Source organism: Falco biarmicus, chromosome 2, assembly GCF_023638135.1.
Source record: "Falco biarmicus isolate bFalBia1 chromosome 2, bFalBia1.pri, whole genome shotgun sequence".
Taxonomy (NCBI): Eukaryota; Metazoa; Chordata; class Aves; order Falconiformes; family Falconidae; genus Falco; species Falco biarmicus.
In genome coordinates, this window is record NC_079289.1 from 109021530 (window position 1) to 109047900 (window position 26371).

General features: G+C 37.7%; 1 protein-coding gene across 11 annotated transcripts in view; it reads left to right on the forward strand.

The window, feature by feature from the left end:
- ROBO2 (roundabout guidance receptor 2) overlaps positions 1 to 26371 on the forward strand; it is a 482707-nt gene that overhangs the window by 417256 nt on the left and 39080 nt on the right. For 7 of the 11 annotated variants that reach the window (XM_056328409.1, XM_056328413.1, XM_056328411.1 and 4 more), the window contains 6 exons: positions 1232 to 1414; positions 11316 to 11358; positions 12901 to 13028; positions 17299 to 17580; positions 17960 to 18085; positions 22495 to 22651. In XM_056328409.1, coding sequence (XP_056184384.1) covers positions 1232 to 1414; positions 11316 to 11358; positions 12901 to 13028; positions 17299 to 17580; positions 17960 to 18085; positions 22495 to 22651 — 919 coding nt within the window. The remainder of the gene's footprint in view (positions 1 to 1231; positions 1415 to 11315; positions 11359 to 12900; positions 13029 to 17298; positions 17581 to 17959; positions 18086 to 22494; positions 22652 to 26371) is intronic. The other 4 variants (XM_056328412.1, XM_056328407.1, XM_056328414.1 and 1 more) reach the window with 1 other exon arrangement.

A 26371-nucleotide genomic window follows, 5' to 3' on the forward strand; every position in this document is an offset into this window, starting at 1 on the left:
CATCTGATAACACTGCATAAACATTTCCAGGATTGAGCTACATAAATGCTTTCACCAGAAATGATGGATAATTCCTTCACCAACTTCAAAACTGCAGATGTGGGCAGTTTATATCAAAAGTACATATAATCACTATTCATATTTTTTTGCAGAAAAAAAGTTTGGCATTTTCTAATTTTAAAACTAACCATTTTTGACAAGGGAAGGTTTGAAGTAGAAAAGTGCTGGCCCTAGAGCTATATGCTTTAGCATTTCCTGAATTTCCATTCACATTTTTTTGAATGTTCATTTTCAAGCCAGCCATCAAGCTTTCCTTTTAGAAAAGTTCCTTTTTAGAGAAAGAGTGGGAAAATCCAATGGGAGCATCTACTGAAATTTACAATTTTCTAATGTAATATATACAATTTAAGATCCTATATAGTAATTTTTGATTCATGTCACTTTAATTGGTATTCCTCTTCATAATTATTGCTTACAGGTTGATGTTAAGAATTTTTCATGCATAGTCTAGGTGAAAAAAGCAGTATCTGTTGCTGTGATTGTTTAGAACTTACAGTTAATTACATGATTTTCTGCTTTGTGTCAAAGCTGTTGCAATGAGGATTGTTTTCCCCTTGAAATAATAGCTGGAAAATGCATCTTTGCCACATCTGAAAAGATACATATTTTAATTTTTATTTTTTACTTTAAGTTTGGAAATTCTAGCATGCTCCAAAGACAAATGAGTTAAGTAAGAATTTTTGGCATGCTGACAACAATGAGAGAAAGAACTGTCTTTTGATTTGTGGTATATTTTGTATGTGGAATTCTCATTTGGAAAAAGCTATTTATTGATTGCTTGACTTATTTATTTCTTAATTGGTTTCCTGGGATCCATTTTCTCATCACTGTGTTCTGTCTATACTTATATAAAAACAAACCAACAAACGTGTATTGTTTAAAAAAAAAGCTCTGGACTATCATCAGTTAGATTACTTGGGAGAGTGCTAAAGAGATATCTTTTCAAATATATGTTTGCAAAATCACAATGGATTATGGATTTACTTTCTAGAAGCATTTGTTTTCAGGTGTGCATTGGTACTCATTACAGCTTTCCTACTGTAGATAATTCTTTTGAGGTGTATTACCATTTGTGGTTTTTTGGGGTTTTTTTTATTTTCATTTGCAGTACTTGGTTCCTGTTTGTATTACAGAATCTGTAATAACATTCACTCAAATTTCTTTTCTGCAGGAGGTCGTAACGAAGTTGTCATCACTGAAAATAATAACAGCATAACTGAGCAAATCACTGATGTGGTCAAACAGCCTGCCTTTATAGCTGGCATTGGTGGTGCGTGTTGGGTAATTCTGATGGGTTTCAGCATCTGGCTGTACTGGCGCAGAAAGAAGAGGAAGGGACTCAGCAATTACGCTGGTAAGAGCAGGAACTATTTGTTACTATCTCATCAGTTTCTATCATGAAGAGAACAGGTCCTGTTAAACCTACTTAAAACCCATGTTGAACTTAACAGCAAAGGTGGCCTGGGTGAATTTTGTATGCTTGTTTTAAATGTATGCTGTGAAAATGCTGGTGTATGAGAAGCTTTAAATGCATTGCTCAGTACCACATTTCATCATTATCATAAGACAGTCTTTGTTTTCACATCTCCAGCACATCTAGCATTAAAAAGTGCAAAGAGGATTAACCATAACCTCTTGCTCCTTGCTCAGAAGGCACTCTGTTAGTGGTCCAGTTCCATTTATGTGCTCAAATGTGAATTTAGTCTAGACCCTTACAAGGAAGGTTAGAAAGAGTATTTGGTCATTTTCTTCATTCCCATGCATTTCCATGTCTTCGAAGCCATGTGCATGGGAAATGAACAGAGGTGCTTAATTAGTGAATCTGTATCTACAGCTGGAGAAGCGTGTGATGTATTAGAGAAGCGTGGTCAAATTTTACCTGTGGCAGAAGCCATAAAATATTCCATCTTGGTGGTAGAACACCTTGGAATTCCCTCACAGTGTGATCCCTCTTTCACTAAATGTGTTGCTCCAGTTACAAATTAGGTTTTTAAAACTACATTTGCAAAAATAAATACAGTTGCCAAATGAAAATATTTTCTTCCTCCCTCAACCTGTTTGTTCTGTGTATTATTCTGTGCTTCAAGATTCTGATGGATTTTTAGGAAGTCAGATGAATTACCATAAAATGGGGCACTCTGAAACCTAATTTTACATAGAAAAGCTTTTCTTCAAATATTGGGGCAGGTTGTCTTGTAGAGCTTATTAACATTTAAAAAGAGAAAACATTTCTTTTTTGAGTGAGATTTGCACAGTTGTGGACGCAGCATATTGAACGTAAACATTATATCACCCTAAACTTACACTTAGCACTCTTCTATTTACAAGTTATCACGTGTGAACCCAAGGACACAGGTTCCCTAGGTGGCTGAGCATCTCTAATAACTTGCCAAAACCAAATTCGTTCAGCGTTCATTCCCTGCTCATAGCCAAAGAGTCCTGTGCCCCCTTCTCTTGGCATTAGCCATCATCAGACTCCTCAGTGTCCTGACTGGGCTCACCAAACCAGAAGGAAACTATTCTATGCTGTTTTTCAATCCTTCCTGGATTAGTTTTTCACTGGCTTAGTGAAACTGAGCAGCCCAAGAAGAAATCAGATGAGCAGTGGAAGCAGAGGGAGGAGAGACCCTTTCAGTGGCTCTTGGACTGACAGGTTTCTGTGGAACCTCACCTTGCATCACCACGTGGCCTGTATCATTCATAGGTTAAGCTTTTTGTAGAAGTGTTTTTTCTTTCCCTTAACAGCAATGGCTTTCTACTCTTTGAGGGGTGGGGTGGTGTTAATTGAGAAACTCATATATATCACACACACCTACACATGTGTTTATATGAAATATCAGTCTAGATCCCAAGATTTGTCATATTAAGAGACAGCTGTTTTCCTGTTATTCCTCTTAGGAAACAGTCTTATACATAAAATTTTGGACACAAGCTAAGTTTACTCTTTTTTTAAGAAGCAGAATTATTAGTCCTGTATGTGAGTTTGCATGTTGGGGGTGGGGCAGGGAGAGATTAAGAGCAAAGTCTTTTATACTTTAAAATGCGTAGCTGTAAATAATTATAATAGTCATTATAAACAGTGTGTCTCCTGCAACTCATTCCTTCTCGTGATGTTTGCTGCATCTAAGTGTGATGTGAACATTGCATCATGACACACAATTGCCATCATCAGAATTATGAAATAGTGTATGCTTTCAGCAAGGAAAGTTGATAGCAGATCATGCTTCAGATTTCATCCTGTTTACAAATCAGAGAACAGCATGTCCACACAGAAAAACTTCAAATGTGACTGTCAAAATTCACTGCTCACCTTTCCAACCATCATTTCTCATTGGCTGCTGGCTGGTTAGTGCTTTAAGCTCAACTGTTAATGTCCTGTTTATGATATTCAACCACAACTGAGTAAATTCCAGAGGAAACTCGTGCCCTGCAATCGGTGCTTATTATCAGGGTGTGTAACTCACAATGTGTTTGCTTTCTTGTTTTGCAGTTCAGTCCTTCACCTTCACCCCTGCAGGTACTGTCCATTAGTCTGTCTCTTACCTCACCAACACATCATTGCAAACATTAGCTATATAAGTGTTTGTGAACATGTGAGATATGCAGAATTAAAATATAAGGAGAAATACCTCTGTTGCCTATCTACGATAAAAACGTAGCATTCATTCTCCTAGTGATTCCATGGGAACAGAAAATGTATCTCCATTAATGTCTCTGTCATTATAATTCTGCATACTTCTTACTCATCTAACTCCTCAAAATAATGCAGTTACGAAACTAATTTGCAGGGCAAGATGCTTGAACTAACTTAACATAAACAAGCATTAGTCCCTATGTAACTGAATTCTGATTTTAAAGCTCAAAAAAAGTATCTCAAACATTTTTTAAGATATAACTGGAGAAATGCAACTTTCTTCCACTTTAGCTGTTAGTTGTATATACATTGGCCTTACCATGAGGTGTTCAGATCTTCAAGCAATTCAGTGATTAACCTATGCATGCATTGCCTTTATAGTGTTTTTGAAGTTCAAAAATTTGCTTTTTTTCTGCCTACACAATTCAAAGCTGGTATCCTAGTTTTTGTATCTTTAATAAACATAGCATACGGTAGACCATTATCGTAAGGATGATTAAAAATATGTAAAGAATAAATGAACTGTGGCTGAAACAGCAGGTTGCAAACAGCTTAGTTAACATATGGATAGCCAGAAAAAAATAGAGTATACAATTAATAGTAATAATTAATACAAATAATTAGCTTCTGCTCTCATAACTAAGCTCGAAATTCAAACCCTCAAAATTAATTATACCTCAGTGTTACAGTGTAAAAGGCTGATAAATCTCAGCATTTTCCAGCAGAGAAGTTTTCTGTGTGTAGCTTGGCCCCTCAGTTGCACTAACCAAAGCTCGCTCTTCTCGTGTCCCCTTGGCCACCCATGTGATAGAGCCAGTCTTCCTACTGCTGAACTGGTCCTCAGGCTCCGCTTGGTGCTTTCTCACTCTTGCTTGCCTTCAGCCACAGCTTGAGTGTTCAGTTTAGCCGGAAAGAGCAGATGAGCGAAGGTGGTGTCTGCCCCAGGGCCCTGTGACATTGTGAGGGAGAAGTCACCTCATGAAGAAGCTCTGGGGGCTCAGAAATTGCTCTTCTGGCTTCTGGGCAGGTTTGTTCAGTTTGTCTCAGTTGTGGCACAATACATCCTACCCTAAATGCTTTACTTGCTTTTCTTTGAGGCAAAACAGGTCTTTTTTTTTTTTTTTTTTTTTTTTTTTTTTTCCAAAATGAAGTAGTGCGTCTTTGCATTTGGTTCCTATGCCTATGCCACGGTCAGCTGTCTGTAACTGTAGTGAATTTTTCCATTGCCTTTGTAGCGTACATTGGCACGACACAGGGCTGTGCTGGAGCCACGGTGACTGTGCATGATTCAGTGCAGTTGATCCACATGTGCTGGGCGACTAGGCTATGTCAGAGGCACTGCCAAAAATTTACTTTTTTAAAAATAGTTTTGACACCTCACGGACTTTATAGAACTATAACTGCTGTTTCCTGGCCTATAATAATTTCTGGAGGCACTGAGAACCTAAGGCATCCAGTAGTCAAATCCAAAAAATACATAATTAGTTTTGTTTTTTTTAAAATTTGGTTCTTAAGTTCTTTTTTGTCTTTATACCCAGAGTTCCCTAAGAAATATTGTTAGTTTTCTAATATTTGAGTTTGCCATTGGTAACATCTCTTCGACAAACATACCTACGCTTTTGGAGGTTTGGTGACACTCACAACCACATGTTCACAGAATCACAGAACATTCAGGGTTGGAAGGGACCTCTGGAGATCATCTAGTCCACCCCCTGCTGAAGCAAGGTCACCTACAGCAGGTTGTACAGAGTCACGTCCAGGCAGGTTCTGAATGTCTCCAGAGGACCCTCCACAGCCTCCCTGGGCAGCCTGTACCAGGGCTTTGTCACCCTCAGAGTAAAAACATTTTTCCTCATATTCAGATGGAATTTCTTGTGTTGCAGCTTGTACCCATTGCCCCATGTACTTTCACTGGGCGCCACTGACAAGAGCGTGGCCCCATGCTCCTGACACTTGCCCTTAAGTCTGTAGAAGGCTTGTCCCTGATCAGGTGGCCTGTAGCAGACACCCACAACAGTGTCCCCCATGTTGGCCTGCCCCTTAATCTTTACCCATAAGCTCTCAACTCATTCTGCATCCACCCCCAGGGAGAGCTCAATCCGTTCCAGTTGCTCCCTTGCATAAAGAACAACTCCACCACCTCTTCTTGGTGGCCTGTCTTTCCTAAAAAGCATACAGCCATCCACGGCAGCATTCCGGTTATGTGAGTTTGTTCCCTTTAAAGTTGTGATTCATAAACAGTTTCGTTTCAGATCTAAATGTTTAGACAGTGGTATGTAGCTTTCAGAATCCCATCAGATACAGCTGTCAATAAAGTTTTACTAAAGATGAATTTTTCCTAGTATACTCAGATTTTAGAAGGTGCATACTTTTTGTTTAGATACCTGCTTTAAATTCTTCCTTCAGAAAGTTTCGGAATGTGCAGATTTGACTGTGTAGAAAGAGAATTGAATGTATTAGTGGAACATTCATATACTTAGTCTATTTCAGACACAAAACAAAAACGTATTTTTTTCAGTTATTTCTGATTAAATTTGTTTTGTTTTGGTTTTCTTCAGTTGTACTTGTATATGTGTAGAACTTAAAAAACTAAAAATAATCTAAAAGTCTGGATTCTGCAGTTATATAATTACTTGCTAAAAATGTTCTTTTTGGGTAATTTTCAGCTTATGGGTCATTCACTGGAACTATTTGTTATTTGTATTTTTTTATTAGGCACCTAAGAGGTATAATTTCTGCTGTGTGACTAAACTACTGTAGCACTCTGTGCACAAGAGCAAACAGCAAATGACACGCAATTGGTAAAGATTTGTACCAGAGAAGAATAATTGATCGAGTTAAATTCGTTAAGCTTTCTGTCTTTGTGAACATTTTCATAAGCACTGATCAATTGCTCAGATGGTCACAAATAAAGTGACGTTGAAAATCATAGCTAAATCTTTTTACTTGCTATCAGTTGAACTGATTTCAGAAGTTACTGAGCCACAATTCTGTACACCCCTGTTCCTCCATTTCCCTTTCCCCCATCATGACTCCCCAGGCACTGATTCGCAGTAATACCAGTACTACGAAATATATGATTTTCAACTATGTTAGTTAGATTACTACTGGTAAGTGGTAGTGTCATCATCTGCAGCTCTACAAGAAGTATACTTTTTCAAGACCGTGACATACTATCAGCAAACGCAAATCTGGCACAGAGGCACTAAATACAAATGTTGCCCCTTTTCGGTCATCTGTTCTATGAAATAAAGGATGGACTGGTCTTACTTCTGTGAGTTTCTGTGAAAGCTAAAGTACTGCTGCATTGTTTTGGTATTTTTTTTTATGCTTACCCTCTACTCAGATTGCCTGGATATAAACACACACTGTAAGTTTCTACATGGTATAAGAAAAGATAGATCACACAGAAGAAATATCTGACCACTTCTCATATAACAGATAAATTATTTCATTCCCATATTACAGTGACAGAACGGAATTTGTTTATTTTGGACTGGAAGTTACAATTCTCTTTTCATATATTGATATAAGGACTTATACAGCAAAGGCATGGAACCCATTTGTAGAAATAAGAGAAACTTCATTTATCTGCTTATCTTTCCTGTGCCCTCAAACTCATTGTTGTGCCAGTACCCACTCACCTGAATACTCAGGTGTTTTCAAGTGTCTAGACCATCAGTCATGCAATCAAAATAAATATGTATTTTCACTTATGAGTAGGTAAGCTTATTTAGTGATTAGTGCTCCTTGGGATTAAAGATTTCATGAAACTGAGTAAACAAAACCAAATGAAAAATAGATAGAGAATTATGGAATGCCACACATTTTATGTGCAACTCCTGAAACTGTTAAATGAGGATAAATTATTTGACAGAATCATCCAAAGGTAGACAGAAGATTTGATGGAATTTTTATATTCTGATTATCTGTTCTGTGTTAATGCTTATTAAAAGAGAATTAATCTGCATTCATATTTGAGGAACAGCTTATCAGAAAAGGAATGAGTCTTGACTGGCAACATTAAAGTTTTCATTTGCAGTAGGAAAATGTGGCCTACTAGAGATAGTCATAAAGAAAGCTTTCTAAAGCTTTCTTGCCTCAGAATGTCAACTTACTGTACATTCGTATTTTTCCAGTTCTAGCAGGCATGAAGATTAAGTTTAACCTTGTCAGACAATATTAGTAAATGGTTTGGGTACCTCCTTATATATTTAACAAAAAGCATGTGAAAAGCTCCTTAACATATGCTGTTTTTCATACAAATATATACAATGTAATTTACTTAAATATTTATGCATTTAAAATGCATTTTGGATTATATTTCTGCATTTTTATAGTCCTTGAAGTATAAGCTGGTGGGGATTCCTTCAAAGGCTTTTTATGCAGAGAATATTTTTTTCATCTCCTTTTGAAAACCAATCTCATCCCTGCAGGTCTTCAGCCTTTTTAAGAACATATATCAGATGCAAAGAGTGCTGAAAGAGCTTTTTTGCTTCCTCAGTGATAAAAAGCAAGGGAGATGGGTGGGTCAGTGGTAGGGACATCCTTCCCTTCCTCCTCTTATGTTACCCCTTGAAATTGCTCTGCTTCTTTTTGAAGTGGAGACAGGATGAATAAAGCCAGCTGTCTGTGTGTTTTATTTTTACAGTGACATCTACAAGCCTGCATTGCATTAAGTATGCTCCTATTCAGGCGTTTAGACTTGTTTTGTAATTGCAGAAATCAAACTGCTGGCAAAAATGCTGACAAAACGTACGGCAGGAATGATAAACATAGTGCTTGTGTTGGCAGCCTGACCATATCTTCTGTTGTTAGCTGTCTTTCCTTTCACAATATTGATGCTAAAAGAAAGGCACCTTCTCTATCCAGCCTCAGGTAGCCCATTTATGGGTGCCATCAGGAATATGATTTTTTTTTCTGTAACATCCTGATGACATGTCCACATTTCAAGAGTAATTTTAGCAAGCTTAGTTGTTACACCAGAGCCTTTTCCACCAAGAACAGTAACTAAGATACTTCCTTGTTTGTTTTCTCATGAAGATGATAACCATCTGTGCACTGGTATATAGGGTGGAGGGTGAATGAAAGAACCTGTATTCCTTCCCTGTTGCGTACACATCACATAAGCCAGGCATAGTCTTCCCCAGGAAAAACAACATCACTGCAAGACAAGTTCTGAACCTTTCTTCTAAAATCGATGTTTGTATTGGGAGGGTGTAAGATTATTTAACATGGGGAAAAAAAATCAGGAAACAGTTGCTACCACCAGGATACACAGATAGAAAAGTAAATGCTGTGATACCTGTCTCTTCTCAACAAGCGTATATGCTACAGCCAATCTGCAGCAATTATGGCTCTAGTGAAGAGGGTTTGATGTCGTGTCTTGATATGTTTCTCGCAGCATGCCTGGGAGTTTCTTCCATACCTCACTGCACAGCAAGTAAAATGTGCCTGGCAAACCTTGCTGCAGTCTCATACTAGCTCCCCCATTTTAGCTTTGTTTTATAAAGGTACACAAGGGATATAAATATTTTGAAGACCACAGGTATAGATTTTTTCCCCATATGACATGCATAGTTAAAATCTCACACACCTGTATGTGCTGTACAAGTGATGACAACATTACTTTACAATAGTCTAAACAAGAGCATTAATCCCAAGAAGTTTTCAGAAAATATGTTTTACTGGAATTCCCTTAAATCTGTAAACTTTATTTATAAGGGTTGTTACTGAATGTGCCTTTGTTTCCCATTTTCCTTACTTCTTGTCACTTTGACACATGTGGAAAGTTGGAGAAATGGAGTATTAAATTTGAAGGGGGGGAGGGGAAAGGAAATAGCATCTAATGTACTTTTGACCAACAAGCTTTGAAACACAGCCAGGCAGTACCCACCTCTTTGCATATTCACACGTGATATCCACAGCACTTCAGATTATTCACTCTTAAGTAACGAGTGATAGTCAGTTGACAGCCTGTTAGAAGCAATGTGAATGAAAGTAGGTTCAGCTCTGAAATTAATTAGCTGCAATGTTTTACAATGTCTTGTTTCTCAAAACAGACTTTTATTTAATACTTCCCATACTTGCATTTTTATTTTCTTTTCATTAATTGTTTTGATCACATGCTTTCAAAATTCAGCTATTAACCATTTTGATTTGACATATGACTGCAGTGATTTTCTGATATTGATATTAGTCTGTTCTGCAGTGAAGGATAATTAATCACCCTACCCAAGCACTCTTCCAGCAGGGCTTCCAGAGGGGCCAGTTTTTCCCCTTTGCTGAATGCAGACTGTGAAATTACCTAGGAGTTAATAAAGTGACAAGGATACTATAAGTTGTCAGAAGTATTTTCCCAGTGAGTTTACGTCATTGCTTTTTTTTTTTTTTTTTTTTTTTTTTTAATGATCACAGCATTTCTATTGCTTGTAGTAATTTTGTCTCATTAGAATGGTGTATAATAGGAAGCCTAATCTTGAATTAGTGTAGTTTGGACCAATATTTGGAAAATCATGCAGATACTCTGGGAGCTATAATTTAACGATGGGAATATCTGTCTTACAAAGGTAAATACTATTTCCAAAACAAGGACTATTTTAAATTAAACTGGCCACAGACTCTTCCATTTCTCCCTGAAATCCAAACCTTCATCTTGTCAGGGGCCTGTGAGGATGCAGGTGTCCAGGACATTGATACAATTTAATAGTCTGCCTTATCTATGCCTGGCAATAAATAATGAGATATTGCCACTGAGAACCAGAGTAGTCTGTTGGCCTTGATTCAAAATATTTGCCAGTGCTTAAAAAAGGAGCATCAAATGTTGTCAATTAGCATCTCACCAGTAATGTGGGTTTACCTATATTGCCCTGAAATGTAATCCTGTTATTAAGATAGATAAGAAACAGGCTGGTTTTTGTCAAACACCCATGAACAGAGCCATAAAAACAATTGTGTGCCTCTGAATATGTCCTTGGCATCCCCCATGGCAAGACTGGAAACGCTTTTTCTTCCCAGTGATACTGGCGTGTATGCATTTATGTGTGGGTGCTCGTTCTTATACTGTACTTCTAATGGAAATGGTACAGCTGTATGCTTTTTTTTTCACCCCTTCAGCTTTAATAGAGCTGCCACCTCTTTGTATTTGTCCTGGGAAATGGCATATTTGTGTGGTGACATTATATTACTGCATTACGACATGATGTTATTAACTCACTGGTGCAATGTCATTATGTGCTGAAGCAAAAGCATGCCAAGAAAACAATTTCATCACATGGCTCAGGCTTGCAACGCAAAGTCATATGAAGAAGGCTGTGCTAAATTCAGGCCTTTTGCCCAGGCGGCCAGCCGGTTTGCCTTGCAAGCTACAGAGCAAATTGATGTTAATCAGTAACATGCAGTGAAATCCTCAACAAATTGTAACCCTAATGTGTTTTATCCTTTTCTTATAATTTCTGTACTTTATTATGTGATGATGCCAAGGGGCCTCCAATGTCAGACACTGAGCAGTTTGAATTTTACTTTTAATTATTACTAATGGATTTTTCCCTGTCTTATATGTGTGTGCATATATGTGTGTGTGTGTATGTTTGTTTGTTTTGTTTTTCCAACCAAAACACAGTCACTTTCCAAAGAGGAGATGGAGGACTAATGAGCAATGGAAGGTATGTTTCTTTGCATAAAGGTCTTTCCATCATATTTATTTCTAAAATTAGGGATCTGAAAAATGCACTTGGGTGATAACTGATCATTGGGAAGACTGACAACACTAGGAGGAGTTAAGTAGCTTACCACAAGGTTTAATGACCTATCTGTTGTGCACTTTGGAGGAATCAAGCCCAGATGTTTCATATCTCCCAGATGCCCTGGAAGAAATGAGTAGTAAATATCACAAGGAATGTGTTCATTTGTTACCAGGATGTTTATTGCATTAATTAGACATTAGCAAATGAAGTTGCTGTTGTTTAAGACTCCTTATTGGCTCCCCCTAAATTGCTGTGAGTGAACAATTACACTTAATCGATCACAAAATAAATGATTCATGGATGATGAATAGGCTGTAGATTGATAGGACTGGATTCCACAACTTTGGCTACTCAATTGAAATTGATAAAAGCTGATAACGGGCCCATATATCCTCATCTATTTTCTCTTTGCCAATATGGAGATTGTAATTAGGCCCTGGTAATAACTTCCAATCTCCCATTTAATCAATATTTTAGCAAAAAGAGATTAAGCCTAATGAGAGCGAGTAGATGTGGCAAGAAAGCGGCTGGGTCTTCTTATTGTCGTTTCCATAGAAACCGATGTTTCTCTTAGGGATTGTACCAGGCGGGGGTCTATAACATACAATGATTGGAGATGTTGCTCCAACTTCATGAGTACATTAATAACCTAGAAAAGCCGCAGAACGGTGGATAGGTTTTAGTTTTCGTTTGGGGGAAAAGGGTGTCTTTAGGAAATGATTTGTTTTTCCTGTTAAATACAAACACAAACAACCCACCTGCCTTGCTAAATTTCTGGCTGTGTATGCTGGGGTGAGAGAGACGCGGTGCCTTCTGGCCTGAGTGTACCTTCTTTCAACATACTCGCTGTTTAATACCGCACTCAAAGCTGGGAGTTACAGGGACGTAAAAGCCACGCAGCAGTGGCAGATAAAGATAGCTGTGGACTTTCCATTAATCCTACTCAGACCTGTTTGCCTCTAAACCATCCAAGAGCGCTCAGAGAAAGAGTTACCAGCCTGTAGATGACAGGCGTGCATTTAGGATGCAAGGCAAGGAAGAAATAGTAGCCCAAAGTCCTGGAAATGGCTGATATGGAGCAATCAGTTTGAGTGATGGCTCCCTTGAGGTGGTAATTTATCATGCAGCCCTGGTGTAGGATCCCATGATGGTGCTGCCTAACCCCTGTTTCACACAGACAACGGAGTTCATTTGGATTCTGGCAGAATCACGACGGATGCCTAGTCCCAGTTCTACTGACAAAGTTGATTTGTATATAACCTTAATTAACTGCTCAAGGTCTTTAAATCATCAAAGGCTACACAATTTTAATTTGAAATAAATTGAAGTCTCCTAAATATTTGTTACCTATGGTGTTAGGAGAACAGCGATACAGGGTCAATCACTAGTTCTCTAAGATATTTTAATTTTGTAAATATATATGTATTTGTGTGCATATCTTTTTTTCTTATTCTGCTTCAGCCGACCAGGTCTGTTGAATGCAAGTGACCCCAGTTATCCTTGGCTTGCAGACTCTTGGCCTGCCACAAGTCTGCCAGTAAACAACAGCACTAGTGGACCCAATGATCTTGGCAATTTTGGTCGTGGAGGTAGGTTTCGTTTTATTCAGTCAGTGTATAAAATATAATAGGCTTCTGTTAGTTAACATCTATGATAAACACTGTAATATTTTTATCATTATAGTTCTTTATATGTTTGACTTAAGTTTTGGTTTAAAATTGACTTTAAAATGTTCATTTTGCTTTGTCTCTTTTTACTTCTTCAAAACGTAGGTCTAGTTTGTAACGTACCCCACAGTGGTGAGACAGGATCTGCTTATCATCTCGAGAGAAATGTATTTGTTGCTCAGGCTTATTCCCTTTTGTATGACGATGAGCAATCTGCTGTGCAGGGCAATGTAGCCAGGGATAGAGGATGTCATAAGAGCAGAGGACTCCTCGGGGCATGCAGGAAGGATGTTCCTTCAGCAGGAGAAGGACGGAAGAATACTGTTGCTGTCATCTTGCCCATCCCCTTCCTGCTGAGGGACTGCTCTTGGTCTCAGCCACAATCCACGAAGAAGGCCTCGCAACTTTCGTGCTTATTGGCAGAATGAATACATAAAAGGAAACTATTTAGGTTTTTTAGGGTTTTATTTCCATTTTGAGTTGAGGGGGCCCCTTTGGGGATATGAGGTAATGATTTATAATTATGGTGATGAATCTCTAGAGGGGTTATTTTCTTTCAAACATTCTACTCAAATGGGACTTTCAAGATACATGGTTGGGATTTTTAGAAGTCGTAGTAATACTGACATCTGTCTGTTACTTCTTGGTTTCTATGATTTTATAACAGTTCTGCATAGTGGTGTTCAGAACAAAACTTCCTAATATAAATGTGTATAAAAATATTTTTAAAACATAAATAAGCCAATAAAAATCAAGACAACTGTATATATTAAAAATATATGAAAATGCAAAACATCTAGAAACCCATCAAACTGATAAATGTGGAAAGAATTCAGTTGTGAACTATAGCAGAATCTGCTTCTGAAGACCATCCCCGTACACTGGTTATATGTTCCCATGCAGAACTTCTTGCCTGTAGTTTTACTACTGTGACTTAAAATTATAACAAAACGCTCTAGATTTATTTTCCATATAAAAATATTCTAAAGGTCTTTTTTTACAAAAATATTATAAAATAAGCAAAACTTTTGGTAATATTTAGAAGGCAACTGGATATATACCAGCTGCTTTGTCATTAATATCTTGAAAACAAAACCCTTCAGTACTTTTCCATCTTTTCAGAAGCTCACATGATACAGAAAAATTACCATTTGCTTTTAGCATTTGGCTCTATATGACTGAAACTGGAAGCATGTTTTAAAGCTTTTGGCTTCAATGTGGATGAGGCACAGGTTCAAATTTGTCCAAGAGATGCAACAGTTATATTTTGAAATTCAACAGCTTGGTTCCACCCATGATCTTTACAGTTGTGCTGACCGTTTTTTTCTGGCTGTTTTGGGACCACTTATCCCTTTCTGTTTCAGCAGTTGAGTTTGGATGCTTCTACATTAAAGATGGATTACAAGTCAGATGTCTTTTAACATGAATTAACTGTATAGATAGAGCTTGAGCCTCTTTTACTGGTTAAAAGGTCTGTGATAAGACCTTTGTAAAAATTTTGAAAACAGTAAGGTGGCAATCAATCACTCTGGAAATTCAGAAGCTGAGGCAGGCAGGTCTAACATTGTCTTTAAGAGTGAAATCCACATTGTGTCCTAGATGGGCATTTGGGAGCAAGGCTATGAGTGGGAAGCACAGGTGAGGTTGTGAGTCCTGTAAGGCCACAAAGTGGTACTGCATCTCCCAAGGCAGCAAGGCAGAGCTTCCATAAGAAAGTATTTCAGCACCATTTCATTTATCTCAAGAGTTACAGAGCAATGTAGATCTTGGAGAGTTTTTGGGAAAGCATCCAGTAGGAAATGTGTGTTCATCTTTGGTCTGAAATGTACAATGTGGGTTTTTTGCTAGAACAACTTGGTGGGAAAATCGCACTTGATTTTTACTAGGTGATTATGGCACTTTGTCAAATAGCACTTTAATAGCTCTTTGAGGTAAAAAAAGTAGTCTGTGGTTGTACTGAGAATTCCCAGAATGTTTGGAGAACCACAGCTTATTAGTAAGAATGACTGAAAATTCTTGGCTAGTGGGAAGCTATGCAACTTCCCTTTCAGGCCAGTGCAAATGTGGGTTTGTATTTTAAAATGACTGTATAGCGATGATACCTCTTCAGTTACCAGAAGCGTGCTCTAATAGATGCATGTCTGAGTACTTGAGAGATGAACATTTTGCTAGCTTTTACTTCTATGAGTCTGCAAATCCAATGCAGACAGGTTGAGCTGGACTTACTTCATTTTATATATTAACAACAGAATTTATTTACTAAACTCCAATCCATTATACTTTGATGAAACCAACTGTTGAAAGGAAAAATCTGCATATTGTGGATGAAACAGGAAAGATAGGACTGCACTTGGCTCTCAAATCTCATCCTGTATTTGCACATAGATGCTTTTGTGATTGCGTATTTCCCCTAGAAAGCGCATTGGATGTGTGCAGAAAGATAGTAATAACCTGATTTTGAAATATGACCTGTAGTTTGCATTAATTGTAATTTTTTTGCACTTACCATTTATCTGCAGATATAAGTTAATACAATTAAGGCATTTTAAATACTTGATTGTGTCCATTTCCCTGTTGTTGTTGTCTGCAAAAACAGATCATGCTCTGATAGACCCAAATTTAATCAGTTTCTGCAGTCTGTCTACTGAGCACTTGTTATTGCCATACTTATTGTTAGTATTACGTTGTTACCCTGAGACTGCAGATGTTATTAGGGTCCATATTAAAATGTTCACTTTTACACACATGAATGCAGTAGAATATAGTTCTCTGGTCTTAATGTTCATCCCAGGGGGAAAAAAGCCAAACCGATCAAACAAACAAATGAGCAAACAAACAGTGGGAGGAGGCTATGGTATCATATCTCCTTGCTGGGAAAGTCTTGAGACAGTGAGAGAACAACTGTATTCCCCGAGGTTCCACAAAACCCACATCTGACATCTGAGCCTGGAACTGAGCTTAAACCATTGTCTAGGTGCACAAATCATCTTTTCTCTCTGTGGTTTAATGTACATAAAAATGTCTGATACCTAGAACGGGATCTGAACATCCTCACCATAGGAATATGTATTATCTCACGTACATCTAACATCATCTAACAGTTGGAATCTATATCTGCCATCTGGCTATATAAAGCAAATGGTATATAAATGATGCATTTTTCTAACAAGTAAATTCCAAATGGATTCAACTTTTCAGATTCTAAATAAATTGTAAAAATAGTACCATTTGATATATTGACCTTTGAGACAGCAGGAAGAGGGTTATCTGCTGAGCTGTAGTTCTCCTTGGGACATCATGCCAGTCATCATTAGATTCTTTACACTTCAGTAGTCTCAGCTTCTAAATCTAGTATTCCACCAGCAAAGGTCACTACAATGTTTAGTAAGGAGAGAGATTGCCAATCTAACTGATTAAAGGTACAAATTGTAGTATGTGATAGGATTCAAAAGATGTAGAAAAGTCAACAGATATTTAGTTAAATATGCTGTACTGTTTTTCAGGCAAATGTACTGGAGTATATGAACAAGTTGTTCTCCATTATCGACACTGTTTTGCCATCTTAAGAGACTGATCACTTTAATCCCTTCAGAATAACAGATTTTCTTTTACATATCAGGAACAACTTGGTTTTGTCAGGTTTTTCTTTTGTATAGAAGGAGAAATGTACTAGCTAATGTCAAAAAGAAATTAGGTAAGGTAATGCATAAAACTTCAAGGAAGTCAAGGTGATGCCCTTGAAAAAAATTACTTTGAGAGCTTTGGCATCCATTTATGAGTTTTGCTACATATTTGCTAGGAAAGTTTCCTCTGCAATTTGTAGATTCACTCCTTTCATCATTTCCCTGAAGCCCAGACAGTTTCATTGGTTCTGACATAGAGTGAACAATTGAAAACATTCTTCAGTAGAGAAATATTCCAAACTTCACTTTCACAGTTGAAGGTATACAAAAAAAAAAAAAAAAAAAAAAGATAGTTTTAGGCAGTGAGACGTGAAGGACAAGTGGTAGGCCTGTCACAGATGCTGATAGCTTGGCCGTGGTTGTACATCATCTTCCCTTCATTGGCTCATGGACCTCTCAGCTGAAATGCAAACGTGCAAAATGACACATTTATTTTTCATCTTAAATCTTGATACTTTCAGGCTTCCTGTGCATCAATGATTTGTTTCATTCCCCTATGTTCACCACAGATGTGCTGCCACCAGTGCCAGGGCAAGGAGATAAAACTGCTACTATGCTTTCTGATGGAGCCATTTACAGCAGCATTGACTTCACCACAAAAACTAGTTACAACAGTTCCAGCCAAATAACGCAAGCTACACCATATGCCACCACCCAGATACTGCATTCCAATAGCATCCATGAGTTGGCCGTCGACCTACCTGATCCTCAGTGGAAAAGCTCAATTCAGCAAAAGAATGACCTGATGGGATTTGGTTACTCTCTCCCAGACCAAGGCAAAGGCAACAATGGTAATGACGGCTCTTATTTTCCAGAGCCCTTGGCTTCGTACTATATCATCTATGCATGAATTAGAAAAATCCTTTTAGTACATGAGACACTGTTCATATTTACGGTAACTAATGCTTACATACCTTGCATGTGTGCTGAACCTCACACAATCTCAAAACATACTGTTCCGTGCTTTTAATCCTCCTTGTCCTGTGCTACTCACCAAGCCCGCTGCCTTCCCTTAGGCTAGGCTAGGCATACATTAAAAAATAAATTAATAAATTAAAACTTGCTGCCCCACCACATCTGCCGCTGACTTGCTAACTGCATGCGTTGCATGTGCTTGTGCTGTCAACTAATCACACGATGCCACTGTGACCTTTGCCCTTTAACCCTTAGCCTTGCTTTACATCCCTGACTACCGCGTGGCTGAGGGACTGGCTAATAGATTGCCACACAACCAGTCACAGGATTTCAGCACCACCAGCTCCCACAACAGCTCTGAAAGGAGTGGCAGCCTCTCAGGTTGGTTCCACCGCTGTGGGTGGGTGAGGGACGGAGGGGTGTTGGTCAGCAGCTGGCTGAGGAGGTGGAAAAACTCCCAGGTCCATTTTGCGGGTTGGTGTATAGGTGCCTGCCCACTGGGATGTTAGTGAACAGCGTCACCTTGGCCTCTGCTAAACAAAAAACAAAAAAAAGAGAGAGAAAAAAAAGAAATAAATAAAAAAAAAAACCTTGTGCAAAACCTTCGGAGGTAATTAGAGAATCCTCCTAATCAGTGCTTGTCAGTGCAACTGCAAACCTTGCCTTGTCGCAACCTCTGCCTGACAGCACAATTCACCGAGCAAATGTATTTCTGCATCAATCCTCGGTTTATAGGTCTCCCTGCAATGAACTTCATGAGGAGATTAATATTTTTGTTGAGTCGTTAACAGATTCCCCACTCCCACGAGCTCTTTCTAAATGCTGTTTTTCGTGAAGCAGCTCAGAAACAAACGTAGGGCCCTGCAGGATGACTGGGGTTTCAACATTGGTGCCAAGTCTACGTACAAACAGAATGTAAAGTTTATGTGTGCGCTGCATGTTCTGTTGGAAACATGACACATTTTCACTGGATGAAAATAACTGTAATACATGTGGTTGTGTATTATATTTAAATACACCTTTTTCTTGATTTCTTTAATTTTGCTTACTTGTTGCTTATGTATAACATTTTTTTTTTAAACAAAAATTAAAAAGCTGGCAATTAAAATGGAAGTCTGCTAGTTCACTTAACTAAAATATGAGAGAGCTGAAAGGATTCAAATGTCAAATTCATACTTTATCTGTAGCCTTTTGAATTTCCACTGTAAGTTGGAACAATTGTAACAGAAACAGATCAACCCAAGAAATGGCTTCTTTCTGTCATTTTAAACACCTATTCAAATTGAATTTTGAGATTAGAAGCCTATAATCATTGGCCCATAACTCAAATAACCAACTGTGTTTGCAAGCCTTGTGTTCTCCTGGGGAGTATTAGCTGGTTTGAGTGAGATTGAAAAATAGGCTTATGGCATTGACAGAGAGGTGTCTGGGAGCTAAGTTCATGCGATACTTCAAGAAGGGTTCTTGTTCCTTGTATGTGAAATGTTTTGGCAAGTAGCTTGGGAAATCGGCTTGATCCTCTGGCTGCATGAAAATGCAGAAATTGATATGCTGCGGTTCGTGTGTGCCAGTTATCAGAGGGCAGTATCACACTTCAGATGTGTTGACAGATACAACTGCCTAAGAATTTTCTCAGAAAATACAAAGTCTCGTTGGAAAATGCCAGTTGATCAAAAGCTGGACTTTGAACAAATATTTCAAGTGAAACCTATTTTGTGTAGTGTTTCTCTGAAGTAAATTTTCTTATGATGTACGGAAACTTCAGGTTGACGGTCTTTCTATGGCCAGGACACTCCTGTTATGATCAAAGCAGCTCACACCTGGATGCCCCAATGATCAGATGAGTGTCAGACTTTTGGACTGCAGAGTCAGTATTTTGCTCTGCCTTGGCCACTAATTATGTCTTTAATACATGCTAATTATGTCTGTAATACATGAGAAACTGGGGGAGACCTTCAAGTAGTCTGATAATTAGAGCATCACTGGAGTCAGAGACCAGCTTTGATTACGTCCTCCCCATCAGGGTGAGCAGGGACCTGTTCTCACACTTCCTTGGTTAGTATTTTAAGTACTACTTATTATTCAGACTAACTTTCTGTCTCTCTCAAATGAATATCATGAGAAAACCTATCCCACTGTGGAATGGAAAATAGCTAAAAAACTCAACTGCTTTGTGAGGCAAGGAAACTCTGTGGCTATACTTTGCACAGATCCCAGCTTATGTCAGTGCTATGATCATCAGACCAACTAGCAAATTCTTTTTCCAGGACCTGATTCATCTAGAGATTTAAACAATATAATTGAATTTCAGTTTGAGGAGACACTGAAACATCAAGTATCATTGCTATGGGGAAACAAGGCTTCAGTGCAACAGTTTTCAAACACACGTCAGACATTATGTATTAGCTATCTGTTCCACTAGTCTGACAGTGGAGTAACCATGCCCATGGGGACAGAAGAGAAATTTCTTGCCCAGCGATACAGTGTAGGATGCTTTCTCTACCAGTAATGACCTTGGAGTTCCTTTCTTTTATTTCTTCATTTAAACAGTTCCTCAGCTCTCTGCTTTACTCTTTCTAATAGCTCCATTATCTTTGCCCTTTTGCTCCAAAACCTCCCAGATCCAAGTGACTCCATACTAGCACCCCACACATCCAACTCCATTTTACAAGTCTCCTAAGATTACCAAGATGCTACACTTCTAAAATCTTCCTCTCCACCTCAACTAATTTCTAAGCTGACAAAGTTCTCTGCTTTTCTCTTCTCTGAGTATTCCTAGTGTAAATCCCCCTGCAACATACACACACACACACACACGCTCACTTCTGTGCATGTGCTTTCTTCCCAAAGCAGATCCTCCTGCCTTAGCTTTTGTTGGTTCCTACTCCTGCTGACTTTCAAAAAATTCCCCCATGTTCCACAAATCAAAATTAATGTATGTACGTTTTACTGTTCTGTGGTCCTATTTCTAGCTCCACTTTCCACGATACCTGTGCTTTGAAACCTTTTTTTTGCCTCCAAAAGGTTAATGTATTTATTCCTCCATTGTCACCATCACTGGGGCTTCTTTTCTGTTGATCAAAATGTTCTTTCCCTTTTCAAGAAAGCTTCCCTCTCTGCCAGGCTACAAAAGGAGGGAAGAGCCTGTCTTGCATCCTAATAGATGCAGTATCAGCTCAGTTCGCACATAGTGAATGGCAGGATCTTGGCTGGACTTACTATAAATACTCCAAGACAAGGAAGGAATAACTCTGGTCTGGAATTGAGTAGCAGAAACAAAGTCTCGTTTGCCATGTGCTGCCAGCCAGGCTAATTAGAAACCTTGCCAGACTTGTTGCTTGTCTCTAGCAGCCACAACAAAGAGGTGAAAAGAGGTCTTGGCTACTTCCGAAACACAGAATCACCTTTTTTTTTTTTTTTTTTCCCCCTTTCTATTCTTTCCTGGTTTGGCCCAGCTGGCATTTGGAGCTAACAGAAGAAAGTCACTGTCTCTCAGATGAAAAGTCCCATGACGCTTGTCTCTGTTGCTACAATTGCACCTCCTTCTGCATGTCTCTGTGCCTAAAGCTACAGCCATGGCAAGAGCATGGTGCCTGCCTGTGCACACTGTGCTGCCCTGCCTGACAAGTCAGTTGTGGCTTTTTTGATTCATTGCTGTTGAGAGCTTTTTACATAGATTTTTTTGGCTGATTCTTATAAATCAGCAAGAGATGTCACCGGGTAAAATGGATTAGACTGTGCTTCCTGCAACAGGCAAGGGATGAGTGACTGCCAGCTGGGTGCCCACGGAAAAAGCATAAGACAAACCATTCTTCCACCCAACCATCTAGAGTTTGAAAGCCACAACAATATGGTAATAAATGGATGGGTCTCCAAGCACTCAAGGGATTCAACATCTTGTGTCATTCTTTCTCTTAATGAATTTCTGACAAGAAAAAGTAGTCGGGGCAAAATAAAAGGAGTGAAACAAGTGGGATGAGAGCTTTCTCTGTAAGATCACTTTCCCACAAATGGAAGGGTCTCACCTGCAGAAGTGGGTATGACCATGGTAAGAGAAGGCGGCATAAGGAAAATGCATTGCTCGCTTCAATTCTACTAGCTGCCTCCATTAGAGTTGTACATCAGAAATAGAAACTTTTCTCCGTAGTGGCACAAGATACTTGAATCCTGTGAAACAGGCAGTCCTAAAACCTTGCAGATGGCTTCCTGATGTTTTTTTTTAAATGGAAATTAGTAGATTCCTATCAGAAAAACCCTGTTTCTTTTTGTTTTGACAACTTACACCTGTCATTCTGGCTGAAAGATATTTAGTCAAATGACAATTTTTTTAGATTGTGTCCTTAACCTCTGTGTTTTCCACAGGAAGAGATTATGCAAAACAGTGTTATAAGCACGTTGGATTCTGACAGTTAAAATAATTTGCTATGGTCTATTATATTTTTATCTAACAGTGAATTCAAGAAGGAGACATGAATAAATCAGTACATATATTTCTGATACAACAAAACATGTCTTTCCTTGGTTGTGTACTACTGTGGTGCAAATGTATGGAGTTTTGAAAAGAAGTAATTTTCAGATATTATTCAGAATATTTTTCCATTCCATTCTACTATTATTTATAACCTTGTAACAACATTATCACGTTGATGCTGATTCTGCTGAGATATAAATACATCTCCTTTTTTTGGGCATGCCATCTGGAATCAGAATTCTTTCAAAGAAATGTAAATAGCTAGCTTTTATTCCCGTATTGTATCTCTAACGTTTTATTTTTCTTCTTGGATTTGCAGGTGGAAAAGGAGGGAAAAAGAAGAAAACCAAAAATACTGCCAAGCCCCAGAAAAATAATGGTTCTAACTGGGCCAGTGTTCCCCTCCCACCCCCTCCTGTGCAGCCGCTTCCAGGCACAGAGCTGGAGCACTATGGAGTGGATCAGCAAGAAGCAGGGTAATCTGTTTTTCTTTTTCTTTATAAGGAAAATCTGTAGTTTGCAGAGATGAGGCTTTTTTTTAATATATATATGTATGTATGTGTGTATATATATTGCTAAGTGGCAATATTCTGTTTTGTTTTAATAACAAACAAAAAGAGGAGTGCCTTATCCAATAGACTTATTCAAGGTTGTGAACAAGGAACGTTTAAATAGCTTCTCTTGATAGTGACTGAAGATGGAAATAAAAGTGACCTTGCTTCATGATCATGTAGGGCTTCTCTGCTTACTCATGCTGAGAAGAATCTTGCTTCACATGTAGCTTAATTGAATTCTGTTGGGACTGCTTGCAGATGATGGGACTCAGAGTGTGTAAGGATGACATAATCTGGCTGCTTGTATTTTTTCACTGCTTTGATATTTAAAAATATTAGAGCCAGCAGAACAAAAAACCCCACACACAATTGGATTAATTTTACAAGATCAACCAGTAAATTATAATCTTCTCATCATCTTTTAGAAAAAAAAATCACAACTGAGGCAGGCATGCTATTTTTAGGCCTTTTTAAAATGAATTAAACAACTCTTGAGTTTCTGGAAACTTGCACTTATTTTTTGATAGCTTTAACTTTTATCTCAAGGACACAAAATCACACATAAAGCACTAAATGAGAGGAAAGAGACATTTCCTGCACAGAGAACAATTATGGAATGCTTTTTATGAAGTTAAATTATATGAAATACCAGGTTATCAAACTCTAGAGGAAAATTAGAGTATATGGAAAAACAGTTTACTGTGATCAGCTCTGTTAGAGCCTTTGAGAACTATTGTTCTGTCAGGAGCAAATTTCTGCCTGTTTAAATACGTGGATTAATCAATATTTCCTAAGGATTTAACATACGTTTTAAAAATAATTGTAATAGCTTTACTGAATAAAAAATACTTCAAGTGTTTTCTCTTTTGCAAGCATGAATTGACCATCACTAATTTTTGAATGACAATTACAATAATTAAATATTAATATTTGAGTTTATACCAAGTCCTTCAACTCTTAAAATGAGTAATAACTAACAGTAAGTCAGCAGAGTTCATCTTACAATGAAGGTCCATTCAGGCTGTATTAGAGTTAGAATTTCAAAGAAAGTATAAGGGAAAATTAGTAACCTTACTGATTGTAAGTGTTTAAATCTCAAGGCAAAAAGTCCATATAATCATTTTGTTCTGTATTTTGTTATAAAAAGCTAAAATAAATTTAAGATTGTTTCACCATATAATATTTGTCTTTATCATTTTATATCCTTACAACATATGTGCAGCCATTTCACTAAAATAATTACGCTATAGAAGACAAACAACTGGGATTTTCTTTCAGGACAATGACATAGCATAAAAGGTAGATGAAAACACCTTCTAGAAAATCCCTTGTGACATGGACCTTGACTCCTTAGTTTCATAAAGTATCTGTTATTTAGCTGGAAGGAATGATGTTGATCACTGAGACGACACTGTAACGTTATTTAAGGATATATAATCATCGGCCTTCCAGGTCCCAACAATTCAGACTTCAGTTTTTCCTCTGATTATCTTTTGAATTATCCTTCTCTGTATTTTGTAATATCTTATGAATAGTGGTTATAACAAGACCTTCTCATGTGCATTTTACCAAGCACACAAAAAATTTGAAGATTAGACTTAAATATCAGTCTTGAGCTACAGTAATTTGCAACCAACTTTGCTGAAGCCAGTGAATCTGCAATGCCCATACTTCCTGAGGACATATCTGATGCTAATGCGTGTTCTGTACTCAGGGGCTGATCTTGTTTCTGTGGTTTTCAACATGCTAAAATGGATTGATTTCATAGGCTGCATTCCTTATGTTGCCTTTAATATTGATATATTGGGTAAAAAAAAAAAAAAAAAAAGAGCAAACTTTTTTTTAAACTGGTTTAGTTTTCTTTAATTTGCTTTGATGTGTACTATGTGTAACAAGTTTAAGGTGCTTTAATTTTAGAATTAATTACATGCAGATGTAATTATATTATTAATTACAATTGAAAAATGAACTTCCAGTAAGAAAATCTGAAGATTTTATTAAAGTTCTCACAATGTGTTATAGGTGAACATCTAAAGCAATAAAACAGGAAGCTGGCATCCAAAGAGAAACTTATTTTTCTGTGCATGTCTTCCTATAAATCTTGAATTCAAGTGTGAGTTTCATTGGCATGAGTGTCCCAAAGATTTTGACACCTTATTTTGCTTACTGGAAATGAACACTAGTATCCTATTGGCTTATAAAATGTAAAAGAGAATCCACAATAGCAGCAAGTGGAAAAAAAAAAGTCGCCTAACTCAGTCATAGGTAAGGAAGGAAAAAAAATACACTCTTAGTTCTCTCTACCATTTTCTACCCAGAAGAACTGAGGTTTTCATTCACCTTCATTTTTCCACGAACTGCAACACATATAAGGAGAGGTGAACATGCTAATCCAAGCAGCCATTTTATATCATGTGCTAGCTTTTAGGATGTCTTAAATTCCTATATATCCTGTGCAGAAAGTCTGTTTATACTGTTTTTTTTCTGGCAAAGTATTACCTGTGAAACTTTCCCCTTTTTTGTGGTCTTCTACAAATTCTGTGCTTGTTCCTTGTTGTCTTCCTTAATTTTCTCTTGTACATACTGCAGACTCTTTGAAGTTTCTCTTTTCCTGTAGTAGCTCCCAATTAAGTGTGTTCCCTTTCCCACCCCTTTTAGAGAAGCTGCTTTGGCTTGGTTTTATCTAGTAAATTTGACAGTAAGGAAACGCTTATTACTTATTCATTACCGTTTACTTATGCTCTTTTCACAGATAATATGCATGATCTTGAGGTAAACCTGGTAAAGGCAGTCTCCATATTGTCATGGATTTTCTTTATTTCATACTAGTGAATATACCTTAAAATGGAATATTAGCTGCTGGATGTCAATATATTTGATAGTAATTTTCTGTCTTCAGTAAAAGTAAAGAAGATAATACCTTTTACATCAAAAAATCCTTTCTGGCAAGGCCTAGAGAGGGAAGCTTTCTTAGTTGCAACAATGTGTGTAATGAAACACAATTGCAGAATGTGCCCCTTTTTTTATTTTGAAGAAAAATAATCTACCAATGTAATGAATCAAGCTCTTTCATAGCAAAAGATACTTTAGAATAGAAGTGCTGAGAATAGAATAAAAGTTATTAGAAACATAGAGAGTCATGCTTGTTAGCCAGAGCTTATTAGGGACTTAATTATCATGAAATTATAAGCAGATGTCCCTAGTGAAGTTAAGGTGCTTAGAAGTTAATAAGAAGTACTTGAGGAAGGTTGCATTTTCACCAAGTTGTATTTACTTGGAAAACTAAAAAAGAACATGGATGTGACCAATATTCACTATGCTCCTTCCAGAAGTTTTAATAACTGTGTCTTTTATATGAAGTGTAGTTACTATGTAGCCTGTTAGATTTGCTAGCTTTTTCTTGCAGGGTTTTTGGTTTTGTGGGTTTTTTTGTTTGGTTGTTGGGGTTTTTTTTTTTCTTTTTTTAATGCAGTTTAGAACAGGTGGCTATTTTGGACATCTTACATTATGAAGACAATGGTTCTTGTATCTTGTACCTGAAATCTTGAATCTCAATGGCCTGAACTTCAGGCTTAGGGTCCTTTCCATTTCAAACAAAATCTGGGTAAAGATATGGTACTTGTGCAGGATCTTTTTACTAAG